We start from the raw sequence: 17,618 nt of genomic DNA, 5'->3' as shown, positions 1-17,618 counted from the left end.
ACGGGGTCCACACTCAGGACGTTACGCTAACGACACTGATCTTGATATCAGTGGATGTCATACATGCTAAAAGAGCAAAGAATTAATAATTTCAATTTCGAAATCACGTCACCCATATCTCAGGTTCCGCCCCAACTTAAAGCCCGGGCAACGCCGGGTATTTAGCTAGTAAATATATAAAACGAAAACTAAAACAAACATTTTAAAATGAACGAAAACTAATGCAACAATAATTAAGTTAATCAAAACTATATTATTTTTTAATCCATTCACTAAACTTTAATTTCCTGATGAAAAAAAACAACATACAAAACATATATTGTATTATCATATTTCTACAATCTTAAATACAGATAATTCATATCTTTATTGTATTTTTTTCCCACCATATATCTGAAACTAATATCACTGTACTGTATTTCTTAAATCTATTCATTGCAACAACCAGTATGGTGGCATTTGTCTCCTTGATTGCCAATAATATCATATAACATGTATTCACACAAATTATAAAATAAATTTCAAATTGAAATTAATAATAACTTGCAGCTATATTACAGTTCCATTTTAGGGAATTTGAATGCGAGGATATCGAGATTGTGCATTTACTTATGAGTGTTTGAGGAAATCGATAAATTACGAAATCTTTTTAATTATTTCCTTCAATTACTCATAATCATTTTTTTTTGGTTTTTAATGACCAATCGAAGTTCTTTACGTTAAGTACTTGGAATTGAAATAATTTGAGAAACAATCAAGGTCTTTATACGGATTAAAAAATTGTTTCACAAATAGGGGAAGATATTAAATTTCGGTTATTAATTCGATTGCGGAAAAATACATATTTTTTTTATTTGTAAGAGAGGCATCTGATTTCATATTTATCAAGAAAATTAGAAAAAAAAATTGAGAATTTATTACTTTTTTTCTTATTTCTTTTCGAAAACAAGTGTAGGCTATTTTTGTTATTGTTCTCATCTCTAAACTAATTATTCATTAGGTAAAATCTCATTAATGCATCAATAATGTCGTTAATATAACAATCATTAATATATCCCGGTTTTTTTGCTGTAAAAGTTTTTCTATTTGATGATGATGATGAGGGACACAAATGTATCCGCTGCCGAAAGCGGCTACTTACAGGGTCCATTAAGTTTTTTTATATACTATAAGAAATGATCAATTTATTATTATCTATTAAAACAGAAATTCCATAACATATAAGAAATATTCTAAGTCAAATTATCGATTACATGAAGTGCATTGATCCATATTTAATGATTTTGGTGATATGGTACTGATGTTTCATTTTTTAAAACGTTTAGTGAAATTTTTATTTATTTACTCTTTATCCATTTTATGTCTTTTTGAAGTGAAACTTTAATAGCGCATAACAATGAATGCGACATAAGAGTGAATTTCTATGAGGGAGAGAAAATTCTTCGCAAAAAATGAAACGTTTTCTTTTTCCTCAAAACCCGTTCCATTAAATAACTGACTGCGTGATGAAGCAGATGGATTCTGGTGGTGAGGTCAATATCAGTTTTTGGCCGTGTAAGAAGATAAAGTTGGGTGAAAATATTTGCGGTCCGCTCAAGGGTTCCAGAAATGTGTAGCGGGCCACTTAAGTGCTTTGGAACTGTGCCGCGCTCATTCAAATGATCTGTCGGTATGCCGCCGATCACTTAAATAATCTGTGAATGTCCTGCGGGTAAATTGAGTGATGCAGAGCTGCACTAAGGGTCGCTTAAATGCTCCAAAAGTGTGCCACATAAGGGATCTCTAAATGTGCCACCGGCCTACTTCAATGATCTCAAATTTTTGACCGATTTGCCTCGGGACACTTAAGTGATCTGTAAATGTGCAGCTTAGCTCGTTTTTGCGAAATGAGGTTTGAGGTGGTAGGCCACATCAGACAACCCCAAGGGTCATAGTTATATATAGCTTAGAGGGTGGGTCACAATGAATTTCTTAAAGAGAGATTTTTTGTTTTTATCCTTCGAATAGCATTGAAATTAACAGAAATCGATTACAACGGTATTTTCTTCCAAAATTTTAATCTCTTTTTGAATATTTTTTGCATAAAAAAACAATTTTTCGATCGGGGGGGGGGGGGCTACTACTTTACCGAACACCAACTCTGGCCATATCGCTATATTGCAATTTACTGCCATTAGTGAGATGGGTTGGAAGTGAAGGTGCTGTCTATCGGTGGTCGCCTCGAGTTCGTTTTGGGAAAATATCTTATCTATATCCTCCCTTGGGTTCGAACCCGGGACCCTGACACCAACCTTCACGATGGTAGACGAGCATCTTACCACCATGCCACTCGGGCACATCGATCGGGGGGCTGGGGGGGGGCAGAAACCGTGTTCTACGTAACAACTAAATAATAATAATAAATTAATAATAATAATTGACATATACTTGTTCATTTCTATTATCATAAGTGTGGGGCCCAGAGCGACCACACCTTTCCTACAGCCCTAAGGGCAACTTTGGCAAAAATATAAAGTTATGCAAACACACAAAACGTTTGAAGCGTATTCTTTTCAAATCCGAAGTAGAAAATTGATAGCAAAAATTGAATAAAATATTTAAAAAAAAACTCAAAAGACTTACAGTGAAAGTACAAGACCGTACCAGAAACCAGGGCCAGAAGAAGCATCAGAGTCGCCAGTACAAGAAGCAAAACCAACAAATGGTTCTGACGCCATCTCGTAAGACGTGTATGTACCGGCTGGGGCTCTTTTTCCACCGGCCATGTGTCCGCAAGGGCCACCGTAGCGCCCCTCGGCCCTATCAAATAGTCACCATTCCGGTGCTGTATCTTATAATGGTGCTGCTGTATCATAGTCCTTATATATCGGATGATAACACCTGAATCAACGTCAAACAACACTTTCTAGAGAGTACCAAAGACATGAAACTGATGTTGCGCCATCTCCTACTTTATCCGGAGAAATAATCTAGTCCGTAAATGTAGTGTTCACTACGATAAATGTCAGTAGTTTACGGTACCGAAGATGTATCATTTCAATTATAAGTTCTTACGTTTTCTAGGATTTTCATGCTTTGAAAATCGCAATTTCTTTACCCGAAACTGATGATTCGAAAATTTCTACGAGTTAGTTGCCGAGCAAATTTCTTTCACGATGGATTTTTATTGCACTTGTGATACGTGAAGCTGTTTATCATGAGGAGAAGGAATGCTTCGCGGGAATGTTTTCCGTCCTCCCGTACCTAAAAAATATTGTTTCTCTTCTGTTATTTTATTTTATTATTTTGCCTCCAGATTGATCAATGAAGATGATCGTAAACTGTAATCCGCTCTCTCTCTCTTCCCACGTCCCTTCATTCTTTTCCAGAATCCACCTAAGATTCGAAGCACGTTCTTCACGGGAATCCGCTCGGAATGATCTCAACGGCTGCAAAGAATTGTTCACTGGCCCTGTTGCAACTTAACGTCTTTATTTGTGGGCACTTTAGTGGCCTCCGCTATTTCTTTTCGATTACAGTACAAATCCAATAGAAATCTTTAGCAGTATTTTCTGACGTAGTACTTACTTTTTATTTCCGCTCTCTCTCTCTATATATATGTGTTCTTGTTCAAAGTAATTCCAATAACATGCACTCGACATTTCTCTTTCTGTCTATCGCATCGATGATTACTGGTATTTTTCATGTTATAAATAGATGGCAGTATTACGAAGTCTGAATTATAATGGTATAAGAATTCATTTCGCAGAAAGAACCAACGGAAATAGCAAATTTTTGGCACATATTGGGCAATGGTAAAATTTCTTCGCCATTTATGAAGAATATATATAATTTTCCTTGATTTTATCAGAGAATAAATTCTGTGAATACTACAAATAAATGATATAATTCAATCGATTTCAGTAATTCGCTTCTATACACGAAGCAGATTTAGATATTTATGTAGATAGTATATTTTTTTATACCTGCTTCTATAAACTATATTTGAAATGCGAATTTTATGATGTCATTTTGATTATGATTTAATAGAAACGTTGAAACAGCCAAGTAATATTCAACTGTTATTTTCCTTAATTTTCATTGGTAAACCGGAATATTTCTTACCGTTATCCTTTCCAAGCATTATAACTGTAAATAATATATCTATGTATTGTTTTTTACCAGATTATTCAACTTGCCACTGACCAAAAACACGAACGTTATCCTTAATGGCGGAATTATCATAATCATAATTCCTGGTCACTCATTCTTCAAGTGGCAAAATAACACGTGAGAGAGAGAGAGAGAGAGAGAGAGAGAGAAGTGCGTTTGTGCAATGGAGAGATGGAACCACGTCGAATTTCCCGGCATTAATTCTCAGCGAACCAGCACACGTGCCGATGTCTCTGAGAGGTAAGGGAGTAAGGAAAACACACACACACACACACACACACCGAGGAGCATGGGATTCTCCCGGAATCAGCAATGTTATAGCACCTTCCGAGACGTGATCATAGCTGGTGGGAACGTGACTTGTCGATCCGATACCAACTTAGCAACTGATGGCTTTTAGGGGGCGCAAAAAAACAAGAAGCGAAAATAAAATAACAATCTCACCCATTCGTTCGAACACGCAACCATACCGGAGAGTTACGAGCAAACAGCGCCCTCATCATAGGAGTTGTTCCCGCCTCCGGATCTCTCCCGGATCCCCGGAAACACGAAACCATAGTTTTAGTTTGCGCGCAATGGGACGCCTGCCGTTTTCCGGTAAATCCCGGATAGTAGAGAGAGAATTAAAAACAAAAAAAAGAAAAAAAATCTAATTTATCAAAATTTCCCATGGTTCTGTTATCATTATAACTAAAATGTATTTTGAATGAACATTTCAAAAGCACTGATATACATTAACGTCTAGAAACAAATGTGGAGAACTTTCATACTGTTGCCGATGGGGTGAAAGTACAGATTCAAAGGTCACACAACATGCAAATTTCCCACCGAGGTGGCAGAAAAAAAACAAAAAATTCCCGCGAAAAATGGATGTCAAATATGGATTTGAAATTCGGCAACCTAAAATGAAAAGAATTGTCATGAAAAAATTGAAAACTGTGAGGAAAATATATATACAGGGTGATTCAAAACTCATCGTACAAACTTTTCGGAGGAAAGGGTAGAAAACACAAAAACAAAACATAATAATAATTATTATTATTTTCATAACTGTGTGGATGGCAACAACTTTGCGCACTTGTTGTGAAACTTTTGCATTGCACACATACTGTCCTCGTGTAAAGTATCGCCAAATAGTTTTTTTCAACCCATTATTGGCTTGTCACTTCTGAATTTTCGTTTATTCTCCAGCAGATCAGGTTGGGGTTTCCGGTCATACATTCCTTTTTGTTTTGTTTTTGTGTTTTCTACCTCTCCTAAAAGTTGATAAGTTGAGTTTTGAAAGACCCTGTAGATTGCTCACACACACATAAAAATTAGAAATAAGGTGATGCTATCGAGATTCGGTGATTTTTTTCTGAAACTAGTCTGGAATATTTTCGGAAACTGTTACACCATCGTATATAATTGAAAGAAAAGAAATTATGAAATACAACGTCTATCTTAACGGAAAAAATCTATCAGAACTCCTGATACAATTTACGATTCTGATTCCGGAGAAACTATTTTCGCTGTTTCGAAAAACAAAAAAAACAACTATGGTAATATGAGAAATCGAGTAATAAGTTGTTTTTTTATCTTTACTTGATTCTAACAAATCAGCAGCCACTAATTGTAAGAATGAGAACTTATATATGAAAAGACGTATTATCTTTAAACAAAATAACAAGTTAAAAAGAAACTTTGAAGCTCAAAGCCAAAATTAGATACAGTAGAAAAAAAGTGAAAATGTTTGACCCTTTTTTCCCCCATATTATGAAAAAAATATATAATAAGAAATAATGACATAAATATAAATGGAAATATGAATAAAATAATAATAAAACAAATAATTGTCATGTTAAATATTTTAGTTTATTATAGTGCCATCACCATCCTTTAGCAATTATTACTGCTTATACAAGATATACGGAAGACTGGATGTTGTGAAGATATTTATTATTTGAGATGTTAATTTTTTTTTTTAAGGAAGGAAAAAACTCATCTCTGCCTCTACCGGGAGTCGAACCCGGGTCCCTCGATTGCCGGACGAGTTCTCTCTATCTCCTCTGTAGCTCAGTGGTCAGAGCACTCGTCCGGCAATCGAGGGACCCGGGTTCGACTCCCGGTAGAGGCAGAGATGAGTTTTTTCCTTCCTTAAAAAATTAACATCTCAAATAATAAATATCTTCACAACATCCAGTCTTCCGTATATCTTGTATTAACAAGTGGAGAGCGACATTCATGTCATATTACTGCTTACATTCCTAGTTTCATTTTATTTCCAATAAAAGATAATTTAAAAAAAAAACTGTTTTTCGATGAATTCATTAGTTACGTAACAAATTATCTACCTTGGTACAGTATAACCTGTAGGTTAGACACCACCTTTCACTTTAGATGAAAACCATCATTTTAGGTTTTTTAGACCTTTAGACACACTTTAGACACCACCTTATATTGAACAGTTTTGAATTTTGCCGGCTATAATCGTATATCAAATCATGTCCATAATGCTCTTATAACGGTACTTCAACATTGGACTTCCTCTGGACAGGTGCACCGCATTGTCTGCTGATTATCTATTGTAAGTGTTGACACTTACAACAGATAATCAGTTTACAGTATATGAAGTTGTCGTTGTGAGGTTTCCCCCACCTCTCAGGCAGATTTAAAAAACTGATTTATTGAAACAATTTTATTATTAACCTACGAAACAGGGTGTAACAGTCAGACTATGGTATTTCTCTTCAACCTGTACATTTCTTCATTTCTTTAGCTTTTTTCTTTCTTTAATCGCTCTGCATTTCAAAATTTTAGTCAGTCCTCAATAGTATTCTGTATGCGAAGTACCGTTATCATTAGACATCCTGTTCGAAAGTATTTTTCAACTTTGCATTGTAAATAAACGAAAGTTAGTGCAGTTGACCAAAACAAAAGGAAAAAAAAAGAAATTATTGAGCCACTTAATTGGTATATTTAATTACAAATACAACGCCACAACAGGCAAATTGCCCAACGAGGTGGCTGACTTAAGAACATCATGGATCCCCGAGCCCCTACCTACTACTGCTACACCACACATGCACCCCCCCCCCCCCGCGGAACCCCCCCAACGAATCGGTACATGCGGGAATGTGCATGTACGTGTAGTGCAACCTGACGTAAAGTTTGTTTCTGTGTAATGCTTGTTATGTGTAGTGCTGTCATCTGCCCCCAGTTTTACTAACTATGAGTGAAGTGAAGTGTTATGGTTGAATGATTTACCGTTGTAGGACTGTTGCTCTCTGTGGCGAGACTTTTTAACGGGAAGATCGGCTCGCATTTGCGCCTTGAAGTTGGGAACCACAGAAAACCAACTTCAGCCGACCACCACTGTGGGGTTCGAACCCGGATCCTCGCATCACGAGTCCGGCACTATAACCACTCGACCACCACAGCGGCATTTAAACTTCTTAATCGTAAGATATTGTTATTAGTTTAAGAAATATTTTATCAAAATAATTTTTCAACACCTATTCAAAAGGTAAATGCATGTAAGTATATAATTAGAGAGTTTTTCTTGTCGTATTCTACTAGATAAAACCTTTTAATTTTGCCATAAAATATTCCTCGCAAGGAAAGGGTCGTAAGATGTCATCTACAAAAAATTATGAAACGAAAAGAAAACAAAAAACAGTACATTCATCTCACCTAGAAACCCATAAAAGCAAACAACTAGCGGTGAAGTGCAACTATTAAAGCCGCAAACAATTATCAGAAACGACAACAGTTAGCTACTCATCGCCTCTCGCTGTTCTTGGCGATATATCAATAAAAATCTTATTTTCACTCTCTTTGCACAGCCTAAAGCTCTCCTTATTTTTGTCCTTCCTTCTCTCCCCGTTTTCAGTGTTTTACCTGATAATGTATTGTTTGAATGACGTCACTCTTGCGTTTCAGTATTTATAAATCGATTCTTGGCATCTGTTAGCGTTAAAAATACTGATATTAAAATTTTTTTTAAAAAATGAGTGACCCATAATAATTCCACCGGATTTTTTTTACAATTTTTGTGCATAACTTCTGTGCATTTTTAGACACCACCTTGAAACTCTTTCCTTGCTTATACCTCTATTTTTTGGACACCTCTCTCTTAGACAGATTCTAATAGAGCCATAGGTGTCCACGCTAAAAAGTTTTGTAAACGTTCTTTGCAGAATATCATCACTATCCCCCCTTTGTAATTTGTTCAAAATACACTACTAAGACAGTTAGGGAAATACTGTTTTTATTTAATTGGGATTTTTAAACATTATAGTTGTGCTACTATCTAATTTTAATAAATTTAGATAATTAATACATATATGCTAACTGTTTGAGCAGTGTAGGCAAAACACAGAAAATAGATCTTATTATCATGTGCATCAACTTATAAAGCAGGATGTTTAATAAAGATGCCTTTTGGAGGTGAATTACAAACGATTCTGTCTTGAACGATCATTGGCTGTGACATTTTGGTCCTTGAAATACCAATATTATAAACAAACTTTTATATCGTAATTTCAAACTTGTATTATTAATCCACATTCATGATGCTTGGTTTTAGAAAGTTTCTAAATACACGGAATAAGTAAACTCTGTTATTATGAAATCACTATATACATAATTTTGCTGAAACCTGTAATCCGTTATCGCCCTACATATTAATTTTCATAAGTCTCAAAAAGTTATAAATACATCATTCGTAAAAACGTAACAATCGTAAGACGAGAAACCAGTATTAGAATTCGAAAAAAATAATAATAATCTATTCAACCGTATTGGGAAAATCGGTTTGTAAAACATATTGGGAAAAATTTAGAAGCTATCCATTCTTGGATAAGCAACAAAAAACATCTTTAAGGTCATTGTATTATATTTTATCATGCGTAGTGTTTGTGATTGCATTTTTAATTGGGTTGCTGTATTTTTTAGAAATATATGACACCAATATTTGATATGAACATCATTTTCTCCACCACCACGTGGTGAATTTGGCTTGTTGTAACCTTGTATTTGTATTGATTATTAGATCCACGAGGGAATAATCTTTTAATAAATACACGTAAAAATATCATACGAAGTGAAGTTTCCGAACATCTGTTGAAAAAAATGGGATGAAGTAAAATGCTATTTGTGTATAAGAGTGAAACGAATACTTCCAAAAAAAATGTACATAAAGCATGTGTAATATCACAAAAGGATCTCGATGGTAAAAGAGAAGTCATATAAAAGAAGATGCGTTTCATCATTAATAAGAGTTCGGCAATTTTTCCTCCAAGCAACTGAAAGGAACATTCTCTCTGAGTATAGTACCGAAAACAAGAAAAAAAAAATACAAGAAATAATAATAAGAAAATATATATAGGAAAAAAAAAGAAGCATCCGTTAGGATGAAGAGACATTCTTAATCGATTATTGTTCCCCTGGCATCGCTGATAGAAATAGGAAGAATACAGGAAAAGTTGTCCATTGTTCGAAACTGCTGGACATCTAGGCCTCCCAGTCACATAGTACAGTGATAGTAGGAGTCTTCATCCCAAGACTTTGTGAAGACGGAAACTTCAAAGGAACAAATATCTTCTTTCTTATTTGCTATTGCTCCATTCAATTCCCTTTTACGATAAGAGAGAACGGGGGAAAAAATTGTCTAGGGGGAAATTAAAATACGATCAAAGGTCTAAAGATTCAGTAAGCTTAATGTTGCTTTAAGTATTTACTATCGATGATGTAACTGCAATCGATATAATGTAAGGTAATGAAATATTTACATTATCAAAAATAATAAAAAAACCTATATATCGCATCTAGAATGATTCAAATATATAAGAAGTATTTCATCAGAATCCTGAATTACCTGGAAGTTGGAAAAGTCCAGTATACATCATTCACCACTTGCTTTGTATTGTGACATAAGTTTTACAGCGTGTACGTAATCAAAGTTTGCCATTTGTGAGTTGTTTACAGCCGTAAGTACTCATCAGAAGGAGAAAAAATCCAAATTATATCAACAACATGTTGTGTAGTATATGAAGGGGTTAAAATCAGAGTGGTATAAGTCACATTTTCGAAAATTCTGACTGAAGTTCAGAAATGCAATATGGTAGTGCTAAGCTGTTGAAAGAAAAAAAAAAGAACTAAATCTCAGATTCACACATTAGTTCGCCTTTAGATTGTAAAATCACAAAATTTTTACATAGGACAACAATTCTGAGAAACCCTATTTTTCTCACCACCGTATGTCTTAATGGAACGATGCGATAACAAATCGAGAGAGAAAAAATCAGTTCTTACATTTTTTTAACACTAGAGCATAGATTTCCAACCGGTGCTCCGCGGAATCCTCGGGTTCCATGAGAGCGTTTTTTTTTGGCTGTTTTTGGTTCCGCGGAATCAAGCGTCACGGATTTCTAAAAAAATGGATTCCCGATAGCTTGCAAATAAGAAAAAAAGGCATTCTTGTTACAGATGTTGTTCTTCATTTTGCATTTTGACGAAGAAGTGGGATATATTTTAATAAATTCAGACCAAACAGCAGTGGAAACGGTAATTGCAGTAGAGTTTTTCTCCCGACCCAAGTTGATTTTCGAGTATAAGTATGTGAACTGTTACTTAGTATGGAGCCACAGAACATCACTTTGCCCAGAGAACCCATCATGGGTTCATCTACGTCGGCTTTCAATTGCATTATCTAAGCCAAAAGGTAATTCATTTCTATTTCCATCATGGGTCACTCATAGTGTTGAGGGGAGGGCAAGTTTGATAGATATTTTCGCATATAAAAGAACCACTTCAAAGCATGAATAGGCACACAACTAATATTCCCAGTTTGGCGTGACGCCCGTAGGAGTCGCGACGCACACTTAGAGAAACACTGCCATCAAGGGTTCCGCGAAAGCTTTTACGTTCGAAACCCTTGCACTAGAGGGTGCTTTCTATGCAAATTGTAGGATACATGATAACGTTGTTTCTCAAATATGTGACCATACAGCTCAAGTGACACTTAGAGGCACAGGTTAATTAAAAATATTCAGCAGAACCATTTTCATTCTCATTACTCAATTAAAAGGTTTAAGGCCGTATTTACAGCTGAACGTTCTGCTGGTGAAACTATTTTACGAATATGGCTATAGGTCGATTTATTTTGCGCCCACCCTGTGTAATGTATAATCAAATAAAACAAATAATGTTTTATGGATATGAAAAATATTTCAGAATATCTTGGGTATATCAGTAATTCACAAATTGAAATACATTTTTGAAATACAAGAACAGTGCTTTTTAACCATATCATTTTGATTTTATCATGAGAATGTACGGGCAGAAATGAAATTTTTTAATTACCTTATTTATTGAATTTTGTGTCATTTGGATGGATAGGATGGACGAAGAGTTATTAATACACCGTCAATCGACTGCTTCGACATGGGGGACACCATTATAGTTATGACTAAATGGAATAGCTTCAGGCCCATAGCCAGAAATTTCATTCGTGGGGACAACAATTCGTGGGGAAATTTCATTCCCCATTGGAACCACACCTTTTTTATAGGCTGTGCATTATATTTTAATATGATACACTGTCCATAATTATTGGTTCTTTTATTGCTCTTATTGGGTTGCTGTATTTTTGATGTAGTTTATGAGCCATATAGTTTTGTAAAGTTATAGTATAGATTTTATGGACATCTAATTTTAGCCACCTCATTGGGCACTTTGTCCGTTGTGGCCTTTGCATTTGCATATTTGTATAAAATATTTTGAAGCATACTTCGTAAAATAGTATTCGTATAACACTGCTTCTAACCTCTTCAAATTTTAATGGTTATTAAGAAAAAAATGAAATTACAGAGAGAAATAACTCTATTAAAAAATTACTCAAACAATTGGAAGGATTATTTTCGCTTCTCAACGAAATTTGGAGGAGTAAATTTGAAATTTGATCCGTGAATCACGCATTTAGATGCGTATAAGAAAACTTTACATCGATATGAAAATGGCAAATGCCTGAAGTTTCATGTCATGTAAGTACCGCGTTGGAAATGTGTTTACTCTGCGCAGAGACTATTTTTAAACAGAAGACAGCCTTGGATTTGCTCTATAATGCTGGAAAACCACAGAAAACAAAATTCAGCAGTAAAAGTTCTGTTACAGAACTTGATATTTTATCTCACTGGCTTGATGCTTATTATTTCCCGAGTATTTAATCACACATTTTCTTTTATACCAATACAAAAACAAAGCCACAATAGGCAAAATGTCCAACGAGGTGGTTGAGAAAAAGATGTCCATAAAAATATGGCTGTCATATATGTATTTCAAAAACACAGCAACCCAATTAAAAATGCAATTACAAACAATATATATATATGTATATATATATATATATATATATATATATATACAAGATCAAATATTATACAATGCCCATAAAGAATACTTATGTCTTATTCAAAGTATGGATAGCTTCTCGATTTACCCCAACATGTTTATCGTATTTCTTTTGAGAGATTGTCTTTTCTAAATGCACGGCTCTTAAATTACTTCTTACAAATCATCAGGACTGTGGCAGCTTATATAGTTATCAGATTATACTTAATAACGTATACTCGATAAATAACATTAATGCAAAAAATAATGTATATGTTACAGTAAATAAGATAAAAATCCGGTTATTATGCATAATCACCGACCAACTTGGTGCATTTGATAAATATTGTGGATTTTCCACATGTTTGGGTGATTACGCATAATCCCGAGCTCGTGTTGGTAAATATGATGAATCGCCAATCAAGTATTTGAATCTTGCAAACATTACGCATGAGGTCCAGGGTTATGAATTTGATCGATAATGTTGGTTATGTTTGCAGGTGTTGATAAATGTGAGGAAAGGAAACATTAGCAAAGCCGGAAAAAAAAATTAATTACATCCAAGTATTCTTCCATCTTCTTCTGTTTTTATTTAGATTTAATTTAGTTTTTACGGCGAAATTCGTACTTACGTACAAGCACATTCATCGCGTACGGGAAAAACTGTTAAGTGGTTAAATCAAAGTGATACTTTCGTGTGACAATCATTCCAAATTTATCAAACTTAGAACTCTTTACGGAGTTTGCTATAAATCACCGGTAAAGTTATATAAATGCAATTAAATTTATCAAATACCGAGGTGATTGACGATTATGCATAGTTGCGGATTTATCGCATTTATCGTAACGTATATGCGATAATGACTTTAAATATTAGCTTGTCTTTGACTCTGCGACAATAATCTTTGTACTATTGTCGTTCTATGTATCAGAATATTGTGGAATCGCCCGACAGAAAACGATTAATTTCTCTTTGGTTTTTGGTCTGAACAGAAAAAGAATTTTAAGCCATTACATAGAGCTCCTATACATTATTTTCTTCCAAATACATCGTTTCAATGTCCAATATCTACTGTGAAAAATCTATATTACAGTATAAAATAATTTGTCAGAAAGCTATCGATGACATATAAGGCATACATAGGATACAAGATAGGAATTAAGAGCAAGAAATTTCTAAAAATATCTCCAGTCATTCAATGAGAATCATGTACGGATTTTGAAATCTCATATATATATATATATATATACAGCATTGATGTAACACACAGTAAACATATCAGTTTCTTCTCCCGAACGTGGATCCAACCAGCCTAAGTAAGCTTCTTTCATCATATTTGATGAAACATCAGCTGGGTACAGAAACCTAAAACCCTCCATGTTTTCCAACATATGTTATGATTTCTAGAGCAAACATAATATCAAAGATGTATCCTCGGAAGAGCAAGTAAATGGGAAAAAAATTAATAAAAAATATATGGTTGCAGCGGGAGAAAGATCTGTATGGAAAGAGATAAGCTTCATGAACGATAGAAATAGATCATTTCTCAGTGATGCTTACAGCAGGATCCAGAATATCTCAGCTGGCATTTAGCCTAGATAATTGCAGCTAAAAAAACAAAAACAAGAAAATAATAACCTACAAGTGGGCATTTTTAATTGCTATAGACTCTTCATAGTCCATATGGAGTGTGCATACTGGTTGCATATCTACCAGTATAGGAAAATACCGCGTATAGGAAAAGCGATGTTAACAGCACATGGTGTACCCAGGAGGACCTTCCCAAGATGAGGCTTAAGAATGCGATTACAGTGCACGCGTGTTTCCGATTCTGGAATCCCGCGTGCACTATAACCGCACCCTAACTTTGGTGATCGGACGAGAGCCGATGTTTCCAGCCCGGCATGACTGTTGGCCCATCAGGATAGACAGAACAACACTTTCTCATTAGGGTGTTTAGAGCGAAGTTTCCCCGTATAAAATGTTAATTTATTTCATTTTCACTCGTTTATATTCACGAACGAAATAGTTCGTCCCCCCAGTTGAATAAATTCAAACAAGTTCTCTGTGTTTCATTCCCTTTCTCCTCATCATCGCACAGCTTTATTGTAACCCACTGAAGTGAAGTTGCCTTTTCCCTACCAGTTTTTTTTTTTGTATAGGTTCCGTTCAAGTATTACGTAAGCAAATTTTTAGAAAAATTTTACCCCCTCCCCCCTCCTTGTCAGCAAAAGTCAGCAAAACGATGACCTCCACCCCCTCTTTGTCAGCAAAATTTCGTCATCAGCTCTGCCCCTATGAATCCTAACTCATATGTTCATAAAAGGTGGTTGATGACGTAAGCATTATCCAAACCTCCCTCCCCCCTTGTCATCAGAAGTCAGCAAATCGGAACCCCCCCCCCCCCATCGATGATGACGTAATACTTGAACGGCCCCATGCACCTGTTCGTGCCTTTTACTCCAACATATGTTTTATCTTTCTACTATCCACACGTAAGAGCAAAATAGAACACGTCGGATGAGCGTATAAAAATAGAAATCTACCGCATACTTTCTTCACCCAAATATCTATTATATTTTGTTGTTTTAACTTTTTTCCTATGTATTATTTCCTCTTACTTTTGCCTTTCTTTTACCCCCCCCCCCCCCTTGCTTCTTTTTTCCAAATTTACGATTAGGTTCTCAACTAGAGGGTACCCAAATTTATTGAAAAAACCTTGTTAAAACGTGAAGGGAGTTAATAACTATGCAATCCTTGCAACATGAATGATGCATCTGAGTTATATACTTTATTCGGACAGTTTTGTAATTAGATGGGTGCCTCTAGGATCTACGGTTCACCAGTAAAATGTGGTGAGTGCTGGTAGCTGTGCCCAAAAACCATTTTATAGCTAAAACTCCAGCAATTCTTGAATCATGATGCTTTGGACACATTCTGCGTGTGGTAATTGTTACAGAGTAGTCTGGTGAATATCGGAATGACTTCAATCAATTTCAGTGTCATGAAACCTGAAAGACCGGACACACCATCTCACACCTTCTTATAGAGATATCGAACTGTCCTCAGGGATGGATGTGTCCGGGAGTGAAGGGTCTTTCTCACCTCTCCCATTTTTTTAAGAGTGAAGTTAACAACATAGCATAACAAATACAAATACAACGCCACAACCGGCAAATTGCCCAACGAGGTGGCTGACTTAAGAACATCATGGATCCCCGAGCCCCTACCTACTACTGCTACACCACACATGCACCCCCCCCCCCCGCGGAACCCCCCAACGAATCGGTACATGCGGGAATGTGCGTGTACGTGTAGTGCAACCTGACGTAAAGTTTGTTCCTGTGTAATGCTTGTTATGTGTAGTGCTGTCATCTGCCCCCAGTTTTACTAACTATGAGTGAAGTGTTATGGTTGAATGATTTACCGTTGTAGGACTGTTACTCTCTGTGGCGAGACTTTTTAACGGGGAGATCGGCTTGCATTTGCGCCTTGAAGTTGGGAACCACAGAAAACCAACTTCAGCCGACCACCACTGTGGGGTTCGAACCCGGATCCTCGCATCACGAGTCCGGCACTATAACCACTCGACCACCACAGCGGCAGACATAATTAAGTACTCGTCCAGCAATAGTCTGCGAAGACATCGAGAATTTGGTGTATTCGTTCAACAATAATTGGGCGAAGAAATCAAGAATTTGGTGTAATGTTCCAGCACTAATTGGTATCATTATCCAGTATTAGTTGACGAAGAAATCAAGAATCTGGTTTAATCGTGCAGCCACAATTTGCAAAGAAATTGAGAATCTAAAATAATACAGAAAAATCTGGGGAAAAAATTCGAGAATCTTGTCCAATTGTTCCAGCAATATTTTGCGAAGAAATCGGGAATCATGTATTCTTGCGTGCTAAAATATTTTGGCAAGAAGGTATCTGTTACAATTGTCCAGCAAGTGTTAGCCCCGCTGTGCGGTCGAGTTGTCATAGTGAAGGACTGTTACACTGGTCGTAGTGATCGGTGTAACAGTGGTTTTCGGCTGAAATTGGTTTTCTATGGCTTAAAACTTCTAGTAATGAATGCTGAGCCGATCTTTCCGTTAAAATGTCTCGCCACGGAGAACAAAAGACCTGTTGCTGTTTATTATGTTGATGACATATACGGTTGTGTTCAGGCACAGTTCAAGAAAAGTTCTCGAAGGTCGAGAACGAGTCTAGCTGCAAGAAAACAGGTTCCAGGTATGGAGTTTCACAATAGAGGTGTTCCTTGTGTTCTCAGATGACATCCGCCTCATTTAAAGTGCTTGAAACATGCCGAGCGGACTCATCATTGTCCATCTAGGAGAGGCAAAACCAGTTTTCTGTTCAAAGGGATGCCTAATTGTTAACAAAAAGCGAAAAATAAGCCATTCAAGTATTACGTTAGCATCGATGGGGGAGGGGGTAATTTGGATTTGAGGACTTTTACGACGGGGGTACAAGACGGTTTGAATAATGCTTTGTCATGTCAACCACCCTTCATAAAAATATGAAATATTCTTAATGGCACCTTTACTAGGAATGTAGTCAGTCCTTATATCGGTTTGCTGAAACGGGAAAAGCCCTTCCGCAGGCTGTGAATGTTTAAAAACATTAATATGTTAAAATAATGTTAAAAACTCCATAAAACGTGTTTGAATTTCGTCGTAAAATTTGAATAATAATTCTCATACAAAGGTTTTTAACAGCTGGCTGCTGCGAAAATATATTTAGGAAAGAGAGAAAATTCAACTCTGCTCTTGCGAGGAATCGAACCAATGTCCTTTCACGTTCCGGCTGAACACCCTAGACCACTAGGCTCAAAGGCAACGAATTACTCGATCTTTCCTTTGGATCTCGTGGGCACTGTACGGGACCGTACATGGACGGTCAGACCTAACTCGGCCGAAGCTCACATTTGCTGACACTGTCATCAAATAGCGACTTATCCGAGGATGGTTTCTAATAAATAATTCTCATGTATGTATTTGTACAAATGTATGGCACGATTTTAAACATTTACATTTTCAAAACTATTAAACAATATTATCTGTGTTGCATAAAAATAAAGAAAATCATT

At 35.9% G+C, this 17,618-nt stretch overlaps 1 protein-coding gene and 1 non-coding gene across 4 annotated transcripts in view; one reads left to right on the top strand and one right to left on the bottom strand.

The window, feature by feature from the left end:
* Positions 1 to 17,618, bottom strand: part of LOC149088151 (agrin-like) — a 249,194-nt gene that overhangs the window by 208,267 nt on the left and 23,309 nt on the right. Inside the window, exon 1 of one of the 3 annotated variants that reach the window (XM_089244981.1) lies at positions 2,623 to 4,519. The exons of the other annotated variants lie outside the window; for them this stretch is intronic. Coding sequence (XP_089101107.1) covers positions 2,623 to 2,854 — 232 coding nt within the window. The 5' untranslated portion in view covers positions 2,855 to 4,519. Of the gene's footprint in view, positions 1 to 2,622; positions 4,520 to 17,618 lie in introns of those variants that run through there. 3 annotated transcript variants of the gene reach the window in all.
* TRNAA-GGC (transfer RNA alanine (anticodon GGC)) lies at positions 6,197 to 6,268 on the top strand. Its single transcript has one exon. It is a non-coding gene; the product is annotated as a tRNA-Ala (tRNA).

This window comes from Pholcus phalangioides, unplaced genomic scaffold, assembly GCF_987345545.1.
Source record: "Pholcus phalangioides strain wild (caught in Gottingen) unplaced genomic scaffold, Ppha-v1.0 ptg000003l_1, whole genome shotgun sequence".
NCBI classification, from domain to species: domain Eukaryota; kingdom Metazoa; phylum Arthropoda; class Arachnida; order Araneae; family Pholcidae; genus Pholcus; species Pholcus phalangioides.
This window is presented reverse-complemented; position numbering and strand designations above follow the sequence as displayed.